This window comes from Pholis gunnellus (assembly GCF_910591455.1).
Source record: "Pholis gunnellus genome assembly, chromosome: 12".
NCBI lineage: Eukaryota > Metazoa > Chordata > Actinopteri > Perciformes > Pholidae > Pholis > Pholis gunnellus.
Window position 1 is genome coordinate 730,117 of NC_136539.1, and position 27,346 is coordinate 757,462.

Here is a 27,346-nt window from a genome sequence, read left to right on the forward strand (position 1 = left end):
TGGACACTTAGACCGAGACGACGATGATGAGTGCATGTGAAGAACTGTCAGGACCTCGATGAATATAAGGCTAAACCATGTCTGCTGCTTTTTACGTCTGCCTTCTCTTTTGGTACTTCCAAGCCAACGCTGGTAAGTTGTTAATGCTATCAATGCGGATTTCAACGTTATTCCAAATGAGCGCGTTACATTAACTACTGTGTTCGTGATAGCGTTAGCCAATGCTTGATAGGAATTTCTCTTCAGAAGGTATGAACCGTAACTAGTTCCACCTAGCTAAGCTACACGCCTAACGTTAACTTCAAGCTTCTTTGCCTATGTACAGCATATTTACATGAACAAGGAAAGCCCCTTTTCATACAGTTAGCTTGGTGGCGTATTAGCCTGTTGTTATCTGTGTCTGTCGAAATCAAGCTACTCGCACAATAATGTGCAACCGCTCCACGTTAATATTAATTGGCATGCTCAAAAAGTGGTTAGGTTTGCTGACCTTTAAGCTAGACCCAACTACAATGGCTGCTAACAACAAACTTGACATGCACCAAACATGGCGGTGCTAGCGTGAAGTTTGTTATCGTTTGCTATGCTCAGAGAAACAGAAAGTACTTCTGTGAAATGATATTCTGTGTATCAGGTTCAAACTGAGTAAACCCTTGTGTTGTCCTGTGGTCATTTTTGACCCCATTAGACGTTTAACGTCTCTAAATAAATGAGACATAATTTTTTTTTTTTGCTTCATATTTAATGACTTTTCCTATTTTAATGGGGACAACTGGGTAAACATAAACTCAACATGGTGATATGTAAAGCCATTAAAACACCCAAAAAATATCTCTTTCCAATTTTAGGTCAATCAGTGAGATTTGATGGTGATCTGCATATTTCTCCATAGTCCCGTAACAGGGATTCTGGATGTATACAGGTGTGGGTGTCGAGGGGGTTGTTTTATTTAAAGGGCTATTTAGGCAGTCAACAAAAAACAAAGTACCTGACACATAAACTTAGGTAGCAATTTTAATTATAATAATTTTCTGGAGGTTCAAATTGCGGGGTCAAAAATGACCCCAGGATAACAGGTGTTAGTAAATGTGAAGGTAACAGAAGTTTAAGAAGGTTAAATGTTGCAGAAATGAATGTTGACATGTTTTATATGTCAGGTAATGAGTTGGAATAAAGTTGACTAAAAAGTGTAAACACAGAGGTGGGTGATAATTTATACTGTATGCTTTAAAAACAGTCAAACCAGGCGGGGTCATTTCTGACCCCAGAGGACAACAGGTGTGATTATGTGCTGCCATTAGAAAAATTCAAATGATTCAAAAACAGCATCCTCAACTAAACTTTGATATATACCTCTCTGTGATAAGTCAAATAGTCAAAAATAATATAAAGTCAAAATAATTCATTGTTTCATTGTATTTTCACTCAAAAACAGGGTATACTTTTATGTAAACAAGGTCTATTAGCCCTAAATTCCAAAATGAAGGGAAACATGTGTGCTAATGGGTTGGACTGAAGTAAGATTAAAGGTGTAAAACAGAATTGATTAACAATTTACACTATATGCTTTAAATAACAGTCAAACCAGGTTGGGTCAAGTTTGACCCCAGAGGACAAAAGGTGTATGGCAATCGGGAGGACAACACAGGGTTAAGACGTACCATTTAATAGTTTAGACAATTTGAGCAAAAGCATGTTCTCTAAGCAGTACAGTTAAACAAAATTAATTAACCATATATAGGTCATGTACCAGATGAATATGCCGTTGAAATTTCAAAACCTTTTGATAAAAGTAATTTGCACTATAGGTGATCATAACAATCTTAGTAGTGTGATTGTAGAACTAAATGTAAAAGGTGCATTGACTTAAATGTTTGAGCAACATTGAAAATGAAGCAACTAAACAGTTTCTATCCATTGGTCAGTTGTCTTGGTAGGTACCAGCTCCTGTAATACCCACAATACAGCATGACATGACATTGATCCCTAAGCTGCAATGGAATCATTCACATGTTCATTTGCACATTGACAAATAACTGGTGTTAACAACATTGTTGTGAGAACATTTTGTTTCCACACTCAATTTGGGTTGTCAGTTCACCACAGAAACTGAAAAGTAAAGCCAATGTGCATTCTCTCTGCTGGGGCTCTGAGTAGAGTGGGTCGTCCTTCATTCAGAGGATTGGCCCTCAGGCCATTTACCATCCATTTACCGGTCATTATGCTCTCAATTGCTTGTCAAGTCTTTCGTTCATTTTGTAAATTATTATCACATTTAGCGTGAAATAGACCACCAAGCGTGGCTATTTTGTGTAGGCATGGGACAACATGAACGTTTCATGTCACGATTATCCTGGCCCAAATACTTGCGATTCAGAATATTATCCCGATAATCATCAAAAATATGTTCCAAAATCCTAATATGGCACTAAGACATACAGCAATCAATTTACCTTACATTTATGTAATTCAGTGTTTGCCACAGGATTTTGTAAGACTATGGTGGGTGGACCTCGTGGAGGTCCTCATGCTCCCCCGGAAGAAAGTGTTGTACATTTTAAAGTTAAATGCATCAATATAGTGCACTTTGACAGTCAATTTAAGAGGCTAGATGAAGAACGTGGGGCTCCTGCAAACAATTGTGTGCTCTTGTTTTAGCAGAGGTGGAAGTTAACTAAGTACATTTCTTCAAGTACTGTACTAAAGTACAATTTTGAGGTACTTGTACTTTACTTGAGTATTTCCATTTTATGTAAATTTATCTGTGTAGTCCACTGCATCTCAGTGGGAAATATTGTACTTTTAACTTCACTACATTTATTTGACAATGTTAGTTACAAGTTTGGCTACTATTTAGATTTTTAATAAAAAATATAAATCAACAAAATAAATATGATGTATTATATAGCCTAATTATTAAGTTTATAAAGTAGATGAAATGTGCTCTACTGTTACCATCTACAACATAAAGTGATGACCACTTAAATGCATCAATATTTATGATCCAGTGATATAGACCTACCATAAATGCATGATTTGAAATGATCCATTCTGCATCATCATGACTATGTGTTTACTTTTGGTACTTAAAATATAATTTTTGAAGCCAATGCTTATGTACTTTTACTGAAGTTACATTTTGGAGGACTTTTATACTGTGCTCTAGTAAATAATTGAATCATAAACACATTGGTTGTATTTCTATGAATGGTGATGAAACAGGAAGAGAGTCTCTCTCACAACGCATGGTAAACAATGAGCGTGAGCTAAGAGCACACGCAAAGGAGTTAATGTGCTGTTTGTTATTATTCTCTAACCAACCTCCACAATGCAAAGAAAGAGAGAATTATAATTATCTGTAATCTCATATTCATGGGCTACTTTATGGCCTTTGTAGAAGCCCTGTCAAATATAAAATGCATTATAAAGAAACAAAAATATCCTGTAAACTATTTGATTTGGCTGCAAAATATTTAATCAAATGTAGATTTTAAAGACCTCCGGTTTCTAAAGCATCCGTTTCCATTTGAAAACGCATGTTTTGCTACGTTCACACTACGCCGAAGTTTTAGAACACCAAAAATGGATAAGTTTAAAAAAACGCTCCAGAGGACGGATACGTTTGAAAACTCCGCGGTTACCTCTTCGTGTGGATGTTCGTAAACACATACGTTTGGAAAACAATGACGCCCACACCCTCGTTCACTACTTGATTGGTTCTTAGCAGCCATGATGTGTCCTTCCCTGATTCGTCACGCCCCTATCACGTGACCCTTTCCCGGAAGATCACAAACTACATTGAGTACCGATCGACTACCAGGTTAATTCAACATGGACAACTGATTACAGGTGTTGCTGACCTTGTTGTCTTTACTAGCAGCTGTTGTTCAGTGAAAGTAGTGCTGGGCGGTATGACCAAAAATTTGTATCCCGGTATTTTTTTGACTTTTTATATAGGTTTATAGTGGCTTACTCTACTGTCAGGAGTACATAGAATATAAAAATATGTTAAAGGCTTTGATTACTATAGGGTTTGTTCGTATAATGTTGGGATAGCAGTTCGGCTGAAGTATAAGACATACCTTGAATCCAGTGTTTTAATCATTGCTCTGAGCCCGTGTTTCTCGACTGTCTGTAGCGGGACCATGTCATTGCAGAGGTGGATCGTTATTGCGTTCGTATGTCGCGCCACTGCTTGCTTTTGTTGTCATATGCAGCGCTTCGAGCGATGTCTGACCCTTTGGCTTTACTGTTTCACTTGCGTTAACGTTACTGTTTCCGACAGCCGTAATCACACTCTTGGTATTTCAACTCATGTTTTCTGCTGAGGTGATGGAGCAAGTTACTAGTGTTACCACCAGCGGCAACAACAGTGGCTTGACAGTAGGGCTGCAACTAACGATTATTTTAATAATCAATTAATCTGTCAATTATTTCTTCGATGAATCTGATAAAAAAACAAAGCATTCATTTCCAACCGAAAAAATCGCGTGACGCTGTGGCGCGATAGCCTATCAGTGTTGAGATGTTTCTCCTGTCATCACTGACGTCCTGCCGTTGTTGAATCAGGAAATTAATACTGTAGCCGTCTGTGTTCACCCAGAGCTCTACGATCCCTCATATCAATAGAGACCGGACCAAACTATGTGTATAAATGTGTGTGTAAACCATATAGTGCAAATAATGAATAGACGCTGCCATATTTACGTCTAGATTATGTTATTGTGAGTGTTGTTGGAGCTGCTACAATGTTAGCATTGAATAGCACCGATCGATCCGAGCTCCATTGAGAAAACAAGTACAAATCGGCATCATTACGTAGTTATTTCGGAGTCCCTTTTTGTCGGTTTATTGCCGTTAAATCACAGCCAAATCAGTTTATTTTGTGTTCATACAGCTGTAGTAAACAGCCGACGTGTGGCTTGCTAGACACAGTGAGCTCGATGAAATCCACGGAGCTCCTCTGGACTATGTTATGAACCAGACATGACGGTGTTTAGTTCCCCGTGATATCTGGGACTTCCACAACACGTACTAGGCAGAAATAGAGGTGATTTTTTTTTTTTTTTTTTTTCACGGTTGATGGCGGACAGTTGACTGGCTTTCAGGGCAATAAGCCGCGCCCCCTCTCCAGCGTGATTCACGCGAATGAACACAAATAGTGGACCGGCGGCGCGAATGACGTGATTAACGCGATTCGTGCCACGTTCATCATGTTAGATGTGAACACGGCATTATTGAGTGGCGTAATAATCGCGCGACACAACGAATCGATAATGGAATTCGTTGCCAACTCTTTTAATAATCAATTTTTATCGATTCGTTGTTGCAGCCCTAATTGACAGACTTTGCAATATAAAGTCTTTCGGACGTCGGACTTTTTAAAACCAAAACACTTCCAAACAGCAGACACAGCTCCTCTCTTGGGCACAGACTCTAATGGTGCATCTCTGGCAGGGTAGGAAATTTACATATTTTTTGGGGGGGGCAATTTTTCCCCCCACTGACTGAAATCCAGGGGCATTTAAAAAGAATTGTGGGCACTTTTTGAAACTTGTGAAATAACATTTAATCGTTGTTCAAAATAATAAATATACTTATTTAGGCTTACAGTATATGAGCAATTGTCATCAAAGGGCAATAATAAGACTATTAGGCAGTAGTCTACAGATTCAAAGTTTTTTCTTAGATTTTTTTGAAGAAAAAATTATTACATTTTTTTAAACAACTATTAACAATTATTAAGTCAACGATACCTTGATTACATATTCATCAGTCATTGTATGGAATTATTGAGAAATATTTTTGTAGCGCCTCAAATATTGTGATATTACCCATTTTTAGTTCAGACAGTGTTTACCCTTTTGGTTTCAGTTCTTGAGGAACGGTTTCTGAGTCATGTGTCAGACATGATTCATTCCACCCTAAATCAAACACTCATGGTTTCATCCTGGTATAAACTGCACTGTGGCTGAGACAAAAAAGTGAGAGGAACTGAGTCAATGAAGAAAATATTGTGTAACTTCATCAGCTCAAATCCCACACACACACAAACCCACACACACAACCATACAAACACACACAAGCAGCACTAAGAGGAGCCACCCTCATCTAGAAACTCCCTTTATTCCTCCGTCATATTTCCTGTTTTTGTCATTTAGGTGAACAAAACATCTTTCATCTATTTAGGGCCCGAGCAACCGACAACGTCGGGCCAGCGAGGGCCCTATTGAAATGGTAAGGGTTTTTATAAAAAACAATTCAGATTTTTATTTTTACACTTTGGGCACATTTATGGAGTATTTGCTATACTCCAAAACTCACCAAATGTTGCACTGTTGTCAGGTCTGGTGCAAATAGCCATCTGACATAGGTTGCATATTTGTGTGTAAAAAAATGGCTCTCTAGTGCCCCCTACAAGTTGGACCAGTGACGCTTGGCCAGTATGTCCGATCAGACCCCTAAACTCCGCCTGACGAAATTTGAATTTTGCGAACTCCTCCCACATGCTTGGTCCGATTGACACAAAATTGGCTGTGGGTCATTATTGGATGTAGGTCATCAAAAGTTATCAAAAGCTTTTTGATATCACTTTGCGAACGACTTTAAATTTGGTCAGGATGCTCTTCAGACCTTTGTGATGAAAAGTTATCAAATTTGATGATGCTACTTCAAGCTTAGGCACATTTCCATGCATAAATGTTTGCATCGTCATTGTGCCACCTACTGGCAAAAGGAAATGTCATATTTTATACTTACATTTATTACTCCAGTTGACCAGATCAATTTCAAATTTTGTAAGGACAGCTTTTCTACATTGATGATGCATCCTCATGAATATTGGGAGTTTTCGTTGAACGCTGTTGCCGTGGCAACGCATCATTTGCCATGAAAAAGTAGGCTGATGGTTTAGTGGCTTGGGATGCTCAAAGTCATGGAACATTGTACATGTGTCATAAGTGATGGGAAGACATATTTTATTTGGGTTTTTGGCTTGGCTGTTGTAAATTGCCTCCACAATATTTTAAAAGAGCAGCGCCAGTGCTACGTTTTAGGTACATGTATAAAACTTGGTAGGCACATGTATCCCATGGAGACTTTAAAAAAAAGTATCTTTGGACCATGCACCAAACCATACCGCAAGTCGGCCATTTAGATTTTTGTGTCATTTTTCCACAGATTTCGGCCTATTTCTAGTCGCTATACTTTAAGGGACTTTGTCACATCCACTTAAAATGTTGTCAGTACAATCTCAAGACCGTTGTGATGAAGTTATCAAAAGCTTTATGTTTGATCAAATGGCTTAGCCGTAGTGGGCGGCTACTTTATATGATTCCCCATCAAAAATGCTGATGTAACTCAGCTGGACTCATTCCAAACTGTCCCAAACTTCCCATGCTTGATAACACTCATGGCCTGAGGATGTCTACAAGTTAATGTTCACTAATACCCACAGCGCCACCTGCTGGTGAAAGGAAATCTGCGTTTTGTGACAAACGGCATCCGATTTACATGACTTTTACAAAATGTCGTTTACACTTGATATAGAGCAACATAATGCATGTATGCGCATCAGGCGCAAAAACGTTGGACTCGCGGCCGCACTGTCCGACTGTCACAGAAATTCTCGGCCGTGCAGGCCGGAGTCCTGCCGGCACCCCCGGCGTGCGGGAGGATGTGAGGGCCCGCTCATCGCTGCTCGCAGCTTTAATTTTATTATTATTTTTTTTACAGTTTTTCACCTTTTTGAATCTGCATGTGTTATTGCTTGAGTTTACGACCGTCCTTCATAACAGACTGTGAAACTGATTGCAGGTGTCTAGAAGAGCCAGAATTATTCCGAGTCTTTGGTTTGTTCCTCTTTGTTGAGGTCACAGTGTTATGTAACTGAGATTTCCAGTATGGTTCTTCTTTTCTCAAGTCTCAGGCAGAACTAGCACACTTCCCCTCTGTTCTCATTTCAGTTTTGTTATTTGTTATAGTTTCTTTATTCTTTAGTCTTCTTCTTTTGGCTTTTGAGTTCATTCTGAGCATCAAAGGATTCACATCACAGTTTGCAAAATGTGTATCTTTTTTTAAAGTTATTGTTTTACAAATGGTTCTCTTTTAAAACAAAGAAAAAGAACCAGCTGCCACCTTATTTAGGTTTTTGGAGTGAAATGAGGAGCATCGTATTGTTAAAACTCATCTGAACTTCACAGATCAGCCATCCCTCGTCTGTTGTGGCGCTTTCAACGCAAGTGACAGGAGTAAAGAGAAACAAAATTTCAGCTCAAAAAGCACACTGCACAGTGCTGTGTCGCTCATGGCCTGTTGGGTCATATATATGTATATATATATATATATATATATATATATATATATATATATATATATATATATATAGTGCAAGTTAGATATTATTGTAATGTTCCGGACCTTTGCACGAGGAGATTTTCTCAATATGGACCTTTTGGAAATTTAATTGAATACCCCTGTGATACACCCATTCATACTCTGATGACAGGGCTACCATGCAAGGGGCCACCTAATCATTCATACCCATTTCTACACTGCCTGCACAGCCTGCGGGAGCATTTTGGGGTTAAGTGTAACACGGGTCCTCTGATAGGACAGCCCTGCTCTACCACTGAGCCACAGTCGCCCTGTAGGAGCCTAGCTTTAGGTAAAAGACCCCAAATGATATTATCATATGTAGATAATGTTTATAATACATCTCAGCAACCTGAAGATGGTACACATTGTAGTTTTGTTCAAAATGTTCATTCACTTCATGCTAGTCTTGATTTGAACAAGCCTGTAAATGGATGTTATGTGTAGGGATGGGTGTTACGGTCGGTTTGTTTCTGGACCCAAACGCAGACAGCGAGACGGCAGAGTAGGTGAGAAAAAGGGTTTTATTTGGTTTGTCTTTGAATCCGGTGGAACATGCATGTGTAGCAGCGAGGTGGTGTGAGCGGCGGTGGCGACGTGGCACGGGAATCGCTGAGGCAGAGGGTAAACACAAGTTAGTTGCAAAATCGAAAAAGGGTTAACTTGCACTAAAAAGAGATTAAGCTCAAAGGGGCCGAGGTTGTAGCTACCACTGAGTTTGAAGAAATAATCTGGCGATGAGACTGCAGGAAGCCGGGGTATCTGACTGACTGACTGACTGACTGGAACCAGCTTTCGGGGGGCATCCTTAATTATGTGTCTACCATTGCAGGGATTATCTAACACCTTACTGGAGAAATAATCTCTTCCATTTTCCTGCACTGGCATAAATTACATTGCAGTCATTTAGCAGACGCTTTTATCCAAAGCGACTTACAATAAGTGTATTCAACATAGTATTCAAGAGAACTACTAGTCACCAGAAGTCATAAGTGCATCTCCTTTTTAAACAAGCATCTAAGCGCATAAACCAGAGCAACAGTACAGAAACAAACTAATACAATGAGTACAACAAACTAATATGAATACAATAAATGCTAATAAGTGCTATACAATAAGTGCTGAGTGGAAGGCTCAGGGTAGTACTTCTTGAAGAGGTGAGTCTTCAGCCTGATGAAAGATGGGCAGCGACTCTGCTGTCCTGACGTCAGTGGGGAGTTCATTCCACCATTGTGGGGCCAGGACAGAAAACAGCCGTGACCGGGTCGATCGGCTGCAGGGACCACTGAGTGACAGGGGAACCAATCGCCCAGAGGCAGCAGAGCGAAGTGGTCGGGCGGGGGTGTAGGGCTTGACCATGGCCTGGAGATAGGAAGGAGCTGTTCCTTTCACTGCCCTGTAGGCTAGCACCAGAGTCTTAAACTGGATGCGAGCTCTTACAGGGAGCCAGTGTAGAGAACGGAGGTTGTGTGGGAGAACTTGGGGCGATTGAACACCAGGTGAGCTGCAGCTTTTTGGACAAGCTGAGCTTTTTGGACAAGAGGTCTGATGGCTGAACCCGGGGCTCCGTGAGTTGAAGAACTAGTGAGTTGCAGTAGTCCAGGCGGGAGATGACCAGATAAATGGCACGTAAATACCAATGTGCTCCATGCACCAGCACGGACAGTGAGCAGCTGTTCAGCTCTGCTGTTTCTGTCTTAAGGTGCGTTCACACCAAAAGCGTTTCACGCGTCGCGAATCGCGCCAAACGCAACGCCGGCATCGCCGGGGACTATTTGTGTTCATTCGCGTCCAACGCGCTGGACGCGCCAAAAAGGGGGCGTGGCTTATCGGCCTGAAAGCTGTTCAACTGTCCGCCATCAACCGTAGAAAAATAGCCTCTATTTCTGCTCAGTACGTGTTGTGGAAGTCCCAGATATCACGGGGAACTAAACGCCGTCATGTCTGGTTCATAACATAGTCCGGAGGAGCTCCGTGGATTTCATCGAGCTCACTGTGTCTAGCGAGCCACACGTCGGCTGTTTACTACAGCTGTATGAACACACTATAAACTGACTTGGCTGTGATTTAACGGCAATAAACCGACAAAAAGGGACTCCGAAATAACTACGTAATGATGCCGATTTGTACTTGTTTTATCAATGAAGCTCGGATCGATCGGTGCTAGGCTATGCTAACATTACGATAACGTCATATAGACGTAAATACGGCAGCGTCTATTCATTGTTTGTACCATATGGTTTACACACAAACATGTCTACACATAGTTTGGTCCGGTCTCTACTGATATGAGGTATCGTAGAGCTCTGGGTGAACATAGCGGCTACAGCATTTATTTTCTGATTTAGCAACGGCAGGACTTCACTGATGACGGAGAGAGCAACTCAACGCTGATTGGCTATCGCGCTGGAGCGTCACGCGATTTTTTCGCAGAAGTTCAAATATTTCAACTTCAGCGTTTGGGGCGTTTCGGCGTTTCGACGCGTCAAACGCGCCGCGCCAAACGCGACGCCCCAAACGCCCCAAACGCGTCTGTACATAGACTTTGTATGTAATCGCGCCGCGTCAAACGCGTGAAACGCTTTTGGTGTGAACACGGCTTTAGATGAGAAGAGGGATGGACTAAGCTGCAACAAAAAACACATGCATTTGTAGGCCATGAGGTACCACTGATTTTCTCTCAAGTTTTTTCATATTGGCCAAGTTACCTACTGTGAGTTTATGGCAAACACAAGAACGTTGTATGCTGTTGAAAAAAATGCAAAAGTGAAAGACAGCCCTATTTATTAATTAGTTATTATTTATTTATATTTGACTTAGTATTTTATTGCTTTTGTAAAAATTATATTTATGTAATATGTAAAGTAGAAAGTTGTAAAGCAGGCTAAAAATGCTTTTGAAGTTGTTTTTTCATGTGAAAGAAGGTTGAATTAAAGCTTGTTCCATAAATGTGTATGATTTTATTATGTGTTCAAGATATGAATGAAATCTTCTTCTGTGCCACAAAGCTCCATTGTTGTCCAAAAAACAATCCAGACCACATGAATGAGCTCAGTAACATTACCATGGGCACTGTCCTGTTGCAGGGAATGCTCACTGGAGCACCAACCCCAACAAGTGCACTATTTTCACACACTACAGTGAGCAGCTGTTCAGGAAAAATACTGACAATTTGATGCTTTTCTTCATATATGATAATAAATTGAGTAAATTTGGGTCAAGAAATTGGTATTTACAGCCAATATAACTGTTAAAATATGATGAATTGTATTTAGTTCTAAAATATTATTGTAATAATATAGACTGTGTCCTCATGTGGGTTCTCTTCTTGTCTGTTTCAGTCGGTGCAGAGCTGAAACCACCAGAGAACTTGACCATGATCACCATGAACACCAATTACTCACTGAGCTGGGATTGGGACCAGAGTTCATCAGAGAGTCACGCTGTCAGCTTCACCACACAATATGTGGCGTAAGTGTCACTCAGTCACTCAGACATGCATACATTAGGGCTGTCCCCATTCTAAATAGCGATGCCATTGAAATAAGCCTTCTATTTTAACGTCTGAAGTCTTAGGCATGATCAGCGCTTTTCCATTTATCCCCCCCCCCCCCCCCCCCCCAACATACTGGCAGAGATGGGCAAAAATACATCAAAATGTATTTTGATACAAAATACCCCCAAATAAATGTATTACTACAAAATACTGGTGCCAGAACATGTAACAAAATACATGTATTTTGTATTTAAAATATAGAAAATACTTTTTTCTGTTTTCTCACAATTTGGTATAGCAGAGCATTCAGGTTTGGATTATATAATGTACACAAAGCTCTGGTGAACCCCACAAAAAGGAAGAACAGTCACAGAACGTCAGTGTAACTAAGCAAAGCTATTGAAAGACAACAACTTGATTGATTATGTATATATATATTTTTATTAATGGGACTTAACAGCCCATAAACTTTGGCTTTGTATCAACAAGAAAATATTCATCACATATGACATACAAGCTCCCAATCTCCCTCTTCCTATAGCTAGCTACTCGACTGATAAGCTAACTTGCTAAACACTGGCTATGCACTAGCCTAGACAGCATGCTAGCGTCATTAGCATGTTAGCATCGATCGCTAGCTTGATATTATAACCATCACCATGTATATACAATAGGCTATGTAGCCAGACCCAGCATAAGTTATACATCAAGCTAGTTGACATCTGTCACACTCAGATAAAATATTTAACTTGACAGATAATCCGTTGAACTTGAAGATCTGAAGACTGAACTCTGAACTGTTTTTTGATTCGTGGAGAAAGTATTTTGAGTATTTTAAATACAAAATTACTCCACTCTAAAGTATTTTGTTACAAATTACGTTAGATTTTTAATCGGCCCTATCAAATACAAATTACAAAATACTCAAAAGTAATTGAAATACATATTTCAAATACAAGTAATAGAAATACTGCCCATCTCTGTATACTGGCGAGTCCAAAAAAACCCAGAATAAACTTGAAAGAAGACACTGCGTAGCTTACCGGCAACCTGCACTTTTTGAGACGGAGATGACGGAGAAACGACAGAACTGGAATTTCATCGTATTTCCCTGAAGTCTATTTGGCCTTCCCCATGAGATACATGAACAGCTAATGCTTCATTGACAAACACCCTCCACTTAGTATGGCTTGCAGCACTACATGGCTTTGTACGGTCAGCAGGTGGGCTGACAGGAACTTCATGGTGCATTCAGTGTACCTAGTTATCTCAAACTCCAGCTGTTGTAAAGTATCCTCTTGGCATCGAGTGGATCTTCTTTTTGTTTGTAGTTTCACCCGTCTTTCCCAGTGGACCGGTGAAAAGGATGGTTGTTATTACGTATTAAATACATTATTTACATTTGACCATATGGACTTAAAGTGGTACATTCTAAGATGTCCTCATACTACCATGTAGCATCTCTTTTTAAAGAAGAACGTGGAGATGGCGACACCCCTAACATGCATCACTCACAAGGAAGAGAAACTGGCAATTCTGAAGCAGAGCAGCAAGTTTGTTAGCACAAGCTCTCAAGTGATTTACCTGCACAGCTCTAGTCTAACAATGATCCTGGATGCACATTTAGGTTAGTAGAACCAAGATGACAGCTTGCAAAACAAACATTTTGAAGTATTTATGTCCTGGAGAGGTGTTTGCAACATTATCTATGTGGCTCAAATGTTGGCCAGTACACCACTTTATATATTATTTCAACTGCTTACTATAAAAGTTGGGACAGACATTTATGTTTCCCACTAGAGAAATTATAATAATTAGCTAAAATAATAATAAGACTTAAATCTTTCCGCCTGCAAAAATAAGTATGTAAAAGTGTCCTACATATCTGTGATGCTCTCAGCACAATAAACCCATGTAAGTTACTCTGACAATGAGCATCCCAGCCTGTAAAAATCTTGGTTTTGATTGTTTTTGATCCAGCGCTGTCTGGTGAGAAGTAAAACCTCCTTTGAGCTTTGTTAGTGTGAGTTAATGCGTTGAGTGTCTCCGCTGTCCCCCAGGAGAGGTGGGATGAGGACTAGATGGAATCCAAACTATCTCCAGGAAACAACTTGAAGCCTTTACTGACCAAATGTGGATCATAGCCAGCAGCTTCTCATGCTGACCACAACAAAATGATGTATAAACTGCAGTGTGGATGATGGAGTATATTTTTTTATTGATTGGCATAGTTTATTTCAAACTTTGAAAGTGGTGAACAGATGAGATGTCTTGTACTAATTTCAGTTTAGCATCCCAGGCTAACTCAAACCGTTCCAGATTTATTAACTAACTTGTATATCCTTCTATTTTTTATTTAATTTTTATTTAAGGGAGTTCAAGACTATCAGTATTTTCAGATGCAATGATTATTACCTTACATTTGTTGTTTCTCGTTCCCTCAGGAGGTTCAAGTTGATGTCTAAAAAGAAAAGTCCAATGTGGAGCACTGCATGTGAGAAGACGTCGCGTAGGTCATGTGACCTTACAAAGTTCAGTCTGTACTACCTGGGCTTCTACGTACTTCGTGTACAAGCCAACGTGAACGGGCATGTCTCCGACTGGGGGCAGAAGGAATTCTGTCCTGATAAAGATGGTAAGATGAAGGAGAAGATGAGTGGAGGGGGGAAGAGAGTTAGTCCCTCTGGATGTCCAGGCAGGTATTTAAAACCTGTTTACTCCTGTAAAATTAGCCTAAAACGCCTATCCAAGGCATACCCAAAGTAAATTGAAAGCTGTTCTTGAACCATTTGGGGAACATGCATGGTTTTGGTCTCTTTTGAAAGGTAACACTCTGAAGTTTGTTTCCCAACAGAAATCAGAATCACTATAAGTGCTACTGGCATTGAGTAATAGAAGTTTCAACACACTGAAGGAGAAGGTTTTTATTTCTGCCTGGATATTTTTTTGCAAACAGATGCCTGCAGATGACTATAGCTGGGACTTATTACCTGGAAAACACAATGGGACCACAGCATGAAGCCTTACCTAGTCCAAGTTCAAATCTGATAACAATACCACAGAAAATGAATATTTTACACATGTTTTACTGAAGGTATGTCTAGGCGCTTTTCAATAAAGGACATTTGGGGACCCATGGTTACATACCTAGGATGTGTAATAATGTTTGTTCATATTCCGAACTAAAGCTTATTTATCTAAGTACAGTTATCTATAAGTTATTTCACCATTAATTCTTTCACAAATTCTGCAAAAATTTCTAACACCACAGTTCATCTTAGTGCAGGGACCCAAGGACCTGACTCATGGGGTACATGCCAAGTCTCTTAATTGTCATTTCCTCGCTCCTCGCTCGAACCGGAAGTTGTTCTGCGCCGCCATATTGACGGCCGTCCCAAAGCTCTTATTTAGCTCTGAGGATCGAGGAGGGAGGAGGGAGGAGGGATCTCCGAGGAGCCATGAGCGAGGAACCACGAGAACAGACTTCCAGGAAGTGTTTTAACGGCCGACACGCCCCCTCATTGTTAATCAGTTATGTGATTGGACACCGCAGCCGATCGGACTGACTGAGTTTAACACCAGAGTGAAGACAGATCAGATTAAACTCTAGTTTATATTTGATTAGTTTTCTGATTCACCGTCTGGTTTAAATAAATGTTCATTGTAGTCTGAACAACAGAAGGACCACAAACAACTTTCTTCATTTATTAGAAAGATTTGTGTTTTCATGGTCTGATATATCCCTCAATAACTTTTATTATGGAAACAATTAAAGTCAGAGAGCTTTTTACATCATTTATCATCATTTCAATCAGTCACGTGCGATCACACGGAGCTCCAGAGCAGAACTTCTCCAATCAGAGGCTGCAGATTTATCATGTGTCCGGCTGCCTTCAGACGGCTGAACTGAAGGAGAGGGTTTATTGGCCTACATTATAAAGCAGCTGTGGAGAACTGATACCCAAGAATAATTTGTAGAGTAATGCATACTGCTTTACTGATGTTCCTGCTGTAATCACATTCAACGTCTTCAGTAATATTCCATTATTGCAGCACTTTTGCTAAGTATTCAGTTTGTTTTTGTGGACAAAATCACTTGAGTGACGTGTCCGAAACGTGTGATATGAGACTTCTATTCTCAGTGTAACTTTTTATATTTTCAACCAAAATACCAACAACTGGCCTTGCACGGCCTCATATGAATGAACCTGCTTCCTGTGCACCAAAATATTACACAGACAAAACAAAGCTCACTTTAAGTTCAGGAAATGATGCAACTGTCAGAGTGGTTTATGTGATAATGTATAAGAGACGAGACGTTGCTCATATACAGCTAGCACAAACCCCGGCATCCGCTGATCCAGATTATCATGACCACGGGCCCACTGCACACGCAAATATTACACGCCCTCACACAGTTTGGTCGCACAATAGCAGAAGGCAACCCAAAACCACACGTCATTAGGACTATACCAAATAGCTCCAAGCTTCATTCATAACGTTTGCATTCAAGTTATTATTTCAACATACAAAAACACTATGTTAAAGCCTCGATCTTTCTCACATGTTTTCATCAGAAGAATGTCACAGCAGATCCACACATTGTATGAACAGCTGCCATGGGAGACGCATGTAGTATTTAAACCCAAACCTTTGCTTTGAGCCCTCTCCCACGCCTCTCAGACAAATGCTGGAGTATGGCTCCGATGACAAATAAAAACATTTATGAACATAAAACAATTCAAAATAGTGTCCACTGGCTGTAACAATACTGGGAGCTGTTTTGATTGGGGCTGCAACTAACTATTGTTTTGCTCTTCAATCAGTGGGTAAGTTGCTTTTTTGATAAATCATTTAGTCTATAAAATGTCAGAAAATAGCAAATGAATGTGCCGCACAACTTCTCAGTGCCCAGTTGAGGTTCAGATGTCTTGTTATTGATTATTAGTACATGAAAATATTGTTATATTACTATTAAACGGCCCCTAATCTATCCATTCCTCTCTCCGCTCCTGCTAGCTGCTTTGGGTCCGCCAACCAAAGTGGATCTTTCTCCTGCTGGAAGTGACCTGGACATTTTCATCTCTGATCCTCTGACCAGCACTAACGACTCCATGAAGGAAAATCATCCCGAGCTGTATTACCACATCCTTTACTGGGAACGCTCCGTAGACACACAGGTAGGAAACGCATCTCTCATCCTTCTGACAAACGATAGGCCCATGCATACTATATTGCTTTGAAGTAATATACTCCATAAATAAATATAAATCACAATTTTCCTCAGACTTCAACTTGTGGGTTTGAGCAGCCTTTTTTATTGCTGATCTCTTTATTGTCAATTGATACACTCATACAGCTAGACTGATCCACACAGACATGTTCCATTGGGACAAACTACCCAACTGTTTCTCACTTCCCATATTGTCTTCAGTCCCTAAAGACACCTGGTAAACCTCTGAGACTGCAGCAGCCACAAAATCAAGTGGTACACTCACAATCAGCCCGAGCAGAGCAGCTGTTTTCTGTTTCTGTTCTGCATGTTCAGCAGAGTGTTGTTTTCTGGGTTTTGACTTGTGGCCTGTACATCTAGCAGAGGCGTTTCCTGTCTGTCCTACAAGGCAGGTGAATCTCACATGAGAGAGCACGAGTTCTTTTATGGTGCCATGATTTCCTGCCAGGTGCTATTATCTAAAGCAGCCAGTAAGTATGTGTTAGAACTGGTTTGACGAGGAAGACGCAGGTTACTAGAGTACATCCATGATTTCCCAGAGCTGATGCAGAGCCAACGAGTATGTCAGAAGACTTTGATGAAGGCCACAGCATGCACAAAGGATTCAAAAAGCAGCCATTATGAACAGCCTAGAACTTAAATGTCGTCACATGTGCCTGTGCTTTAAAACTGCATGTGCTGCAGAGAGATTAATAGTTTATTATTATTTTCTTAAGTTTCTCAGTTGAAGACTTACACTGCTCCTGTTAATGAATGGGGTTAACACAGTATGCCTAACTAGTAACTAATATTGTCAAATAGATGTAGTGTGACTGTTGGTTAGTCCTGATGGGCAGGTGGTCCCTTGCACGTTAGCTCTGTAATCAGTGTATGAATGGGTGACTGGTGTAGTGTTAAAGAGCTTTGAGTGGATGGAAGACTAGAAAAGAACTATACAAGTACAGTCCATTTAATACAAAATATAAATCAACTAATAAACTGATGTATTAAGTATTATATAGCCAAGTAATTAGAAAGAGCTCCACGTTACCATGTTAAACAGCTTTTTAATACATTAATGCATCAATATTTATAATCTGGTGATATAGATACTTTCTCTTTGAGCCAAACTAGAGTCTGTCGTTGAACAAAGAGAGCCAGCCAGCCCACCCGCTGAGAAGTATACAATTATTTACCAGTCATTATGAAGCTGGCGTGACTTTTTCAGGCCGTCGCAGTCTAAGTAATTATCCTTATGACATGTAGCTTTTATTACATTTTTAAAATGTGTGTTTAACTACAGCAAAACTATATCAAAACATCTGGTTACACAAACTCCTATTTTTGCCCTATTGCAGCGTTAGAGGTCAAAGGTCAATTGAAAATGTGCCTGGTAGATAGATTACAATTTTCGGACGGCGTTTTAGGACCGGATTAGTTCTTAGTCTTAGTTTAAAACTACCATCAATGTAAAAAACGAAAAGATCCATCCGCCCGGACATTTGTGGTCACACTAATGCACCACAGCTCTAAAGTGACTGTAATGGACGTCTGAGTGGACATGAATCGCTTTGTGTTAGCCCAGGACAGTCATTCGCCATGTCAATATATTGTGTAGGGGTTCAAATACAGAATGTTAAAGTTGAATGCATACAAGTGAGTGTTGTAATGTAATGCACACGTTTTGTAATAATGGCGTAGAACTGATGATCATTCACCAGAATCAGCTTTATTGGCCATGTATGCTACACAACATCTCTGGGTTCTCTACACAACATCTCTGGGTTCTGTTATTCGCTCGCATAACTTCTCCTACCATTGTTATGCCGATGTCAACCAGCTGGTCTTGTCATTTCCCCCCGGTGACACTCAAGTGGAGGTACGCATCGTACGCATGCGTGCTTGGCTGACATCTCGAAGTGGATGACGACACACCACCTCAAGCTCAACCTGGACAAAACCGAGCTACTGTTCCTCCCGGGAAAGGGTTGCCCGCACAGAGAGCTGTCCATCACCATTGACGTGGTGACACCAACTCGGACTGCGAGGAACCTGGGTGTGACCCTGGATGACCAACTGTCGTTCTCAGCAAACATCTCATTGGTTACACACTCCTGCAGATTCCTGCTCTACAACATCAGGAGGATTCGCCCCTTCCTCACTGAGGAGACGGCGCAGGTGCTAATCCAGGCTCTGGTCATCTCCTGCCTGGACTACTGCAACTCTCTACTTGCCAGAGCCCTGGCGTCGGCCATCAGACCGCTGGCGCTTGTCCAGAAAGCTGCAGCTCGCCTGGTGTTCGATCGCCCCAAGTTCTCCCACACAACTTCCCTTCTCCGTGCTCTACACTGGCTCCCTGTAAGAGCTTGCATCCAGTTTAAGAATCTGGTGCTAGCCTACAGGGCAGTGAAAGGAACAACTCCGTCCTATCTCCAGGCCATGGTCAAGCCCTACACCCCCGCTCGACCACTTCGCTCTGCTGCCTCTGGGCGATTGGTTCCCCTGTCACTCAGTGGTCCCTGCAGCCGATCGACCCGGTCACGGCTTTTCTCTGTTCTGGCCCCACAATGGTGGAATGAACTCCCCACTGACGTCAGGACAGCAGAGTCGCTGCCCATCTTTCATCAGGCTGAAGACTCACCTCTTCAAGAAGTACTACCCTGAGCCTTCCTCTTACCACTTATTGTATTCGTATTAGTTTGTTGCACTTATTGTATTCCTTTTGTTTCTGCACTGTACGTTTGCTCTGGTTAATGCTCTTAGATACTTGTTTAACAAAGGAGATGCACTTATGACTTCTGGTGACTAGTAGTTCTCTTGAATACCTATGTTGAATACACTTATTGTAAGTCGCTTTGGATAAAAGCGTCTGCTAAATGACTGCAATGTATGCGTACGCAGTATATGAGTCAGTTAATTTGAATGAAACATTCATGAGTAATGTATGATAATAATGTGGTTGAATGACATCTGTGCTTTCATTTCCATCACATCCTCACAGACATCCCATCACCGATCCAAACGTTGGGTTGGACTGTAATGTGCTGGTTCACAAGTAAAGGAAATGAAGTAGCCTCCCTAAAGTCCTCACCTCTCCCATCTGTCCTTCAGGCCTTAAGAACTCAGACGTTGAGTAGCAGTGCCAACATAGTGACTTTGCCAAAACTGAAGGCCTGGACTTGGTACTGTGTGAGTGTCCAGACATGCTATGACTTCTACAACAAGAAGAGCAGCTTCACCTCACCCCACTGCATGCAGACCGAAGGTAACTGCCCGTTGCTTGGAATATTCTATAAAGCTATGTTTGGCTATGAATGACTCCAGCTCGTTTCTCCAAAATATGTTCAATTGTTTATTTTGTAAACCACCTGCTTTCTTAAAATGACATTATCTCATTATGTAAACAGCCAGAGGTATTAGGTAATGGCAATTCCGGGTTCTACTTTTCTGGCTCACTAGAAGGAAGCAGCTCAACTGGTCAAATCCTAGCCGCAGTCAGCAGCTTCACAAAGCTGAGTCACCTCTGTTGGTTTAATTCTGACTGAAGAAAGACTGAAATCAATCACAACAATGTATGCAGCCTGTCAGTAATTGCACACTCAAAGTCCTGCCAGTCATATGTCTTGGCATTTTGGTGACATGTTTCAACACCTTAATTCAAATATGCAGAAAGTTTGGTAATGTTTGGACAAACTGTGATTGATTCATGACCAAAATTGCTCCTGGGTCCTGTTTCAGAAAGCAAGAGTAGTGAAAACCTTGAGATGAGAGAACTTACCATGTGAACCTGACCTGCTCACTAACAAACCCTGAGTTTCTCTCTGGCTCCTCCCTCTTACAGAGATGGACACGCTGTTTTAGTTCCTCATCCATTCAGTCTGTATCAAATCGTATAACAAAGGGTCACTGAGTGTAAATCCTGTACTCAACTATATTTTTCATCTTCAGTTGTTTTGCCCCCCTCAGATTACAGCTGATCAAATCTGTTTCAGATGTAATGTAGGCTACCGTTTATTCCACCCCTTATCATAGTCTGCTAAATGATGAATAAAACGTAGTCGTGTTAACTTATTGACTCTCTTTAGGCTCTTGTTTGCTTGTCTGCATTTATTTCTCTACGTCCAGGCTCTTCCTTTTGTTTACCTGTTGCCATGGTGACTCATGATATCAGACTCCATTGAAGATGCTTTTTTTCATTCACCACACAAGAGCTAAACTCACGGTGAGTTGATTGATCAAACTCTGATCAGATGTTTTAGAACCAAATACTGAGTTTCAGTTAATCAAGTGAGAGTTCAGGGTTAGGCTCAGAGTTTGCTTCCCCTGCCTTCTGAAGCCGCCCCCGGGCCCTGCAAGTGTCGTGATGATTGGACAAATTGTTTCTGATTTATAGTCCGAAATGCAATTTTGCATTTGTAGCGCTTGTGGTTGTTTTTAATAAAACATTAGAAACGGTTTCAGTCACTCTTGTTGCTTGCTGCACAGCATTGGATGGTTTCCACTTCCTCCCTGTTGCTAGGGGCAGTGCAGCATCACTGGTAGTCCCTCAGCAGATGACGCTGATGTCTGACTTTAGATCACTTGTTTTCTTCCATCAAACTAGTGAGAGGTAGTTCCAGGACCATTATGCCATAAACTCTAGAGGCTGATGTTAGTTAGACATCGTGGGACACCGAGCCATTTTTTCACGTATGAGGTGATGGTTCGCTCCATCTTCTCCACAGCTGTTATCGGGACCTCATAGACAGTGAGTTGCCACATTGTCCGAGGGAGGCTGTAGGCACCAGAGCTTCAGTTTTCCAGGCAGTGAGGTCTTGTTGATGTTCTCCAGGCTGTTGATCATTTCTTGCCTTAGTTGTTGCACCTACTCGTTGTCCTTGAGGCTTGCATTGTACCATCTGCCCAGGTTTTTGACAGGCTGCTCAGATACTGTTGGTATTGGGTCATCGCCAATACAGAACCTTGTGTCTTTAAGCATTCCCTTAACAATAGAGATACTTTGAGACTTGGTTGGATTGATTTTCATGCGGGCCCACTTGATGTTCTCCTGTAGCTTTCCAAGTAGCCGCTTGGTGCACGTTGCAGTAGTGGTCAGTGTTGTCATATCGTCACTATATATGAGTGAATGGGTGGTAGACGGAGCCCAGCCGTAGTTCGTTCACCGCCCACCACCCATTTTGATGCTCTGATGATGACTTCCATGGCCATTGTAAAAGCCAAGGGTGAGATTGTGCAGCCTGCAATAATGCCTACCTCCAAGCGCTGCCATGTTGTAGTAAAGTCAGCTGTGGCGAAGCACAGTTGCAGGTCTTGGAAATAGGTTTTATTATTATTATGTTATTCCAACAATGATCTTTGGAAAATGTAGTAGCAAACAGAGGTATGGTTTAGGAGATGTCAAAAATGTGTTTTTCAAAAGAATTCAAAATGGCGTTAAATGTAGTGGGCGGACCTAGAAAGTCAGAGTGGCAATTTTGTAGAGGACATTTATCTTGACCTGTGTGTCAAATCTTAAGTCAATCGGACTTATTGTGTGAGGGGTGGCACGTGTTTTTCACTTTGGCGCCAGCTGTGTCGATGAGTGATGGATAAAGTGTCAGAGATCAACTTTAGTGTTCCACCAAGTAGCACGACCCACTGATGCTTCTGTATTAGGGCTGAACAATGTATCGCTTCAGCATGGACAACATCACAAGCACAATAGTCTAATTCACTCAAACACTTCATGCTCCAACTATTTTGCTGCTTGATACAAGGAAAACTTCCACAGTTCTCATTTTCCTTAATTAATCCAGGGTTTCCCATCAATTACAGTCGAGGTAGGGCTGCCACAGTCATATAATGAACCGTATATATTTTTACACTTGTCAACGGGTGGCCACAGCATGGAAGGTCAGAGAAGGTCGCTCAGTGTGGGAGTCCCTGGTGCTGTGGACCTCCTGAGTGTATTTAGTAGTGTGCTATAGTAGGTTGGTCTGAAAAGGCCCAGGATGAAGGTGGCCCGCGGCTCTAATTTTGAGCTGCAGCACCCCTCCCCCGGACCTCATCACTTCCTGGGGCAGTGGACTCCGCCCTCTTTCCCTGTGGTGCGGGACTGAGCCTCCTGCGTCCGATAGGCTGTCACCTGGGGCAGACTGTCCTCAGTGCGAGGGGTCTGCGGCCATATCGCCAACCAACCCGACCCATCTTCCAACACTGAGCCCGTCTCGTTAACCGTGCTTTGTGGGTGGGACTTTTTTGGAGTGTCATCGTTCACGGCTGCGACCGCAGACTGTAGAGGACTCATTGCATTACGAGGTCGAGCTCTCCTGTGACGGCGCTAAATAAACCCCAGAAAGCATCTTATCCAGGAGGGGTAGGGATAGGTATCATTAGGACTTAATTGATGGGGTTCTAGAATGAAATATTATAGCCCAGCTCAAAGGCTGCAACAAAAATGGGAGACCAGACGAGTTAAAAGTAATAAATAAACACATTTACTGAAAGAACACCTTAAACTAAACGAACATGGGAGAGTCAGTAATCGGTAATGTCATTATGTGTGGCTGTGTGAAAATGTCTAGAGCAGAGCAAACTGAACAGCAGCCGTGTCAGCCACAGAAAAGACGCTCCATGATCAGGGGGAGGGCTTTTATAGCTGGAACTGCACCAGGCTCAGGTGTGGCTCATCAGCTGATGACCAGGTCTGTCGGAGAGAACCACTTCCCCTTGACTGTTGGGCTAAACAGCTCAACATGTTGAGGCTCGTCACGGAGCGGGCTGCAGAATGCCGTTAGGGACTCCGTGAGGTTTGTGTGCTGATTCACCTAATCTGAACTATGTTTGGTCCTTCCAAAAATATCTGGTTTGGGATTGAAATAGCATGTGACGGGTAACGAAGAACACTGCAGAGGCAACTGTAACCTTGAATACATTCATTTCCCCATGTTTGTATTTACCAGTATGTAGGTGATGACAGATGCAACTATCAAATATGATATAGTCTATGTACCTGTGTCCCTTTAACAGGTGCCACTCCGTGGCGGCAGATCATTGGGTACTTCCTGGTCTCTCTGGTATTCTGCTTCCTGGTCATGCTGCTCCTGCTCTACGGCTCTTTTTGGTGCTACAAGACTCTGAAGGCAACGTGGTTCCCGTCCGTCCAGCTGCCTACACCCTTTCAGGTATGTGTGCAGATAGCAGGCCAATCTAGTTTGTTGGCCTTTCTGACATTTCAAGAGAACATGGGTTTTGGTATTATATAAATGAAGGTGATGGTGTAAGAATATATCTATAGATATAGATGCTGACTCTCCACTCTTAAAAGTGAGCCAATTGTTTGCATCTCAACATTAGAATGTTTTTCATTTATCTTGCTAAAGTTTTAATATTCCACCAGAGTGTCTCATGTCGATCTCTCTTCTCCCTCCAGTATCCTTGGGACTCATCTAGGTCTGACATTCCTCGCCTCCTCACCCCGGATTCAGACTCAGAGCTGTTGTGTGATAAGGTGACCGTCTGTCCGGAGCCCCCGGTCCTGGAAATCCACATCCCTCCGTCTGAGGTCCTGCCGGCGCCCCCATCAGGCCTGGAGCCTGACAGCAGGTCGGTTACTCCGTTTCACCTCAGTGTTCACATATTATAAATCCGTTTTTGACAGCAAGTGAATGACTAAATTCTACTTTCTCCAGTGGCAGACACAGTCGTAAGGACAGTAGTGGCAGTGGAGACTCAGGAGTGTACTCCACGGGGGGCAGCTCCAGCCTGATGCAGCCTAACAGCAGCCACTCCTCCACGAGGGCCCAAGTCTCTGGGCAGGGCCCCTTTGACTTGGAGCAGGTGAAGATGCAGGACATGGCTTCAGGTCTCAAGACTCGACTTGTGAACGCAGACGAGGGCATTGTAGACATGTGTGTCTGAAGGAAAGCATGCAAAAAGACGTTTGTAGAAGCAAGGGTGATATTAAGGAAGACAGAGTTTTGTGGTATAATGTGCAGCGTGCCTTTTCTCCAGCATTCACTGTGAAACAAGGAGCGGAAAGCATAAAAAAGGACCACTAAAACCACAAGATGTGTGACACAAGATGCACACAAAGAACAAAACGGATCTGCTGTGATGTCGCCACGTTTCCAATTTCTTCACTGTTGACATTTCTCTTTACAGATGATCCTCATGTGCCCTACTTTTTGGCACCAACCAGGAAGTACTGTTCCGTGGTACTGATTTTAATGTGTTGTAAATTTCCTTCCCCTCGTCTCCACCAGCCAATGTCTAAACCTTCATGCTGCGAGTGCTTGACAGGTGGCTCTAATGTGACTGAATATGGGTGAGAGGATTGGTATCTGTGTAGCAGTCTGCATTAATCATGGTTTTTTATCTCTTTACTGTCCTGTTGGTAGAATGAGTTGACATCAGTAGCTTAAAGGTGCTAATCCGGTAGCATTGAATAAACATAAGCAGATCAAGACGAATAGAGTAATTATCAGTTTGTGAATGAGGCTAATTTGACCTAAACAAGGATCACTGTTGATGTCAAACACTCATCCAAAACAGCTCGGCCTTCTTTTCAACCCTGTTAAGTACTTAAGTGTTGTGTTTGATTTTGTAAACAAAATGTATTTCTGTCCTTTGCTTTTCCTATTTCTCATCTAATCAGCAAAGAAATTTGAAACCCACATAGTGACTACTATGAAGCAAAGGTTTTGTTTTTATGTGCGTGGGTTGTGGGTCTTTCTGAGACAAGCTTGTATTCATTTTAACACAAGCATTTAAATACATTATTATTGTGCCATTTATGGTTCTTATAGAATCTTGGTACCATATTAGGTTTTTATGCCATTTAATTTGTGTCAAATAGATTTTCCTCATATTTGATATTAGAGTTATATTATTTCCACCTCCATGTTTGTTTCTTTGTTTTGGGGGAGAAACGTGGTTATAACCATATGTCATATGCATTGAATGTGTTGTAACTGTTGTTCATTCTGTACACATGACATCTATCACACACTGTCCATCCTGATAGAGGATCCTCCTCTGTTGCGCTCCCTAAGGTTTCTTCCTCTTTTCTCCCCGTTAAGGGTTTTTGGTGAGTTCTTCCTGTTCTGATGTGAGGGTCAAAGGTCAGAGGATGTGTACAGATTGTAACGCCCTCTGAGGCTGATTTGTGATTTTGGGCTACACAAAAATGAATTGAATTGAATAACAGAACTTGCTTCTACACATTGATAGTTCAGAGTTGTCCTTTGTGTTCACATCTAAGTTATTACTCTCACATGTATCCATCAGCAAAGATGGAGCGGGTCATCCTTTAACCACAATGTTGGCGGTTTGATCCCCGGCTCCTACTGTCTGTCTTTCATCCTTGAGAGAGACACTGAACCCAAAGCTGCTCCTGATGGTTTGGTTGGAATCAATGCAGACGTCACATTTCCTCTATATCAGTTTTCTTTAGTTTTTTAAGCCAGCCAGAAGCTAGAACATATTTTGTGAATAGATACAGCGCCGAGAAGGTTGTCTGTTCTGTGTACTTGTACACTTTGTTAGACAACTTTCATTACTTTTCTCTGCTGTTTTCAACAAATGGCCTTTTTCTTGAATCTGCAATGCGAGGAGGATGTGTAGAGGAAGAAATCAAACCAATGTGCAGGTGGAATGTCAACAAAACCAATACCAATTGCAGGCCGGTTATTTGACATTTTCTAACATCAATAAAAGGGAAACCTGCCAGGTCTATCTGAGCTTGTAGAAAACTGCGCTTAACTTTGATTTCATTTCCTGAAGCTCGATCCAGTTTTACTTTGACTCCATTTTCCTTTCTGCATTAGGCCTACCACTCCATATTGCCCATCGCTGTCTGTTGTAACTTGAAATTGTATATAATCAATGTACTGGTGACTTGAGTGGTGATGTCAGTGTACACGTCGCATCCACCAACTATTGCATCTACAGCACCCATGTTAATAGACTATCATGAAAATAAATAAATCATCCCTAATACCAAACTTTGGTGTGAAAATGAGCTGCATGTGAATTCTCTAAAACACACACATTGCAGAGCGAGAGTATGGAAGTCTGGTCTGAGCTACTGGTCTCACCTGTTAGTCTTTGGTCTAAACCAAGTCTAGTTTGATTTCTCAAATGGATGCAAACCTCCATAATATCACAAGCACTGCTCTGAACTCCTTTACACTAGCGAGTAATCTAGCTGGACTTTTCTTTTTAGGAAAAACCCTTGAGATGTCCCATGTCATTTCCAAGGACGTTCGCAACAACAATAAGCACAA

At 41.6% G+C, this 27,346-nt stretch overlaps 1 protein-coding gene across 1 annotated transcript; it reads left to right on the plus strand.

The window, feature by feature from the left end:
- Positions 1–27,081, plus strand: LOC306703969 (interferon alpha/beta receptor 1b-like). The gene is made up of 8 exons (XM_079170180.1): positions 1–132; positions 11,715–11,844; positions 14,314–14,504; positions 16,889–17,049; positions 20,193–20,346; positions 24,090–24,244; positions 24,493–24,665; positions 24,752–27,081. Exons 1-8 carry the CDS (start codon positions 78–80, stop codon positions 24,978–24,980), a joined length of 1,248 nt encoding a protein of 415 aa, XP_079026306.1. The 5' UTR covers positions 1–77; the 3' UTR covers positions 24,981–27,081.
- Positions 27,082–27,346: the final 265 nt, after the last annotated feature.

What these genes read in the sequence shown, in the direction of transcription:
- LOC306703969 (XM_079170180.1), top strand. Translation starts at nt 78, where the DNA reads ATGTCTGCTGCTTTTTACGTCTGCCTTCTCTTTTGGTACTTCCAAGCC. An exon ending in AACGCTCCGTAGACACACAG is followed by an intron (nt 17,050 to 20,192) that starts GTAGGAAACGCA and finishes TCTGTCCTTCAG; the next exon opens with GCCTTAAGAACTCAGACGTT. An exon ending in GGCCTGGAGCCTGACAGCAG is followed by an intron (nt 24,666 to 24,751) that starts GTCGGTTACTCC and finishes TACTTTCTCCAG; the next exon opens with TGGCAGACACAGTCGTAAGG.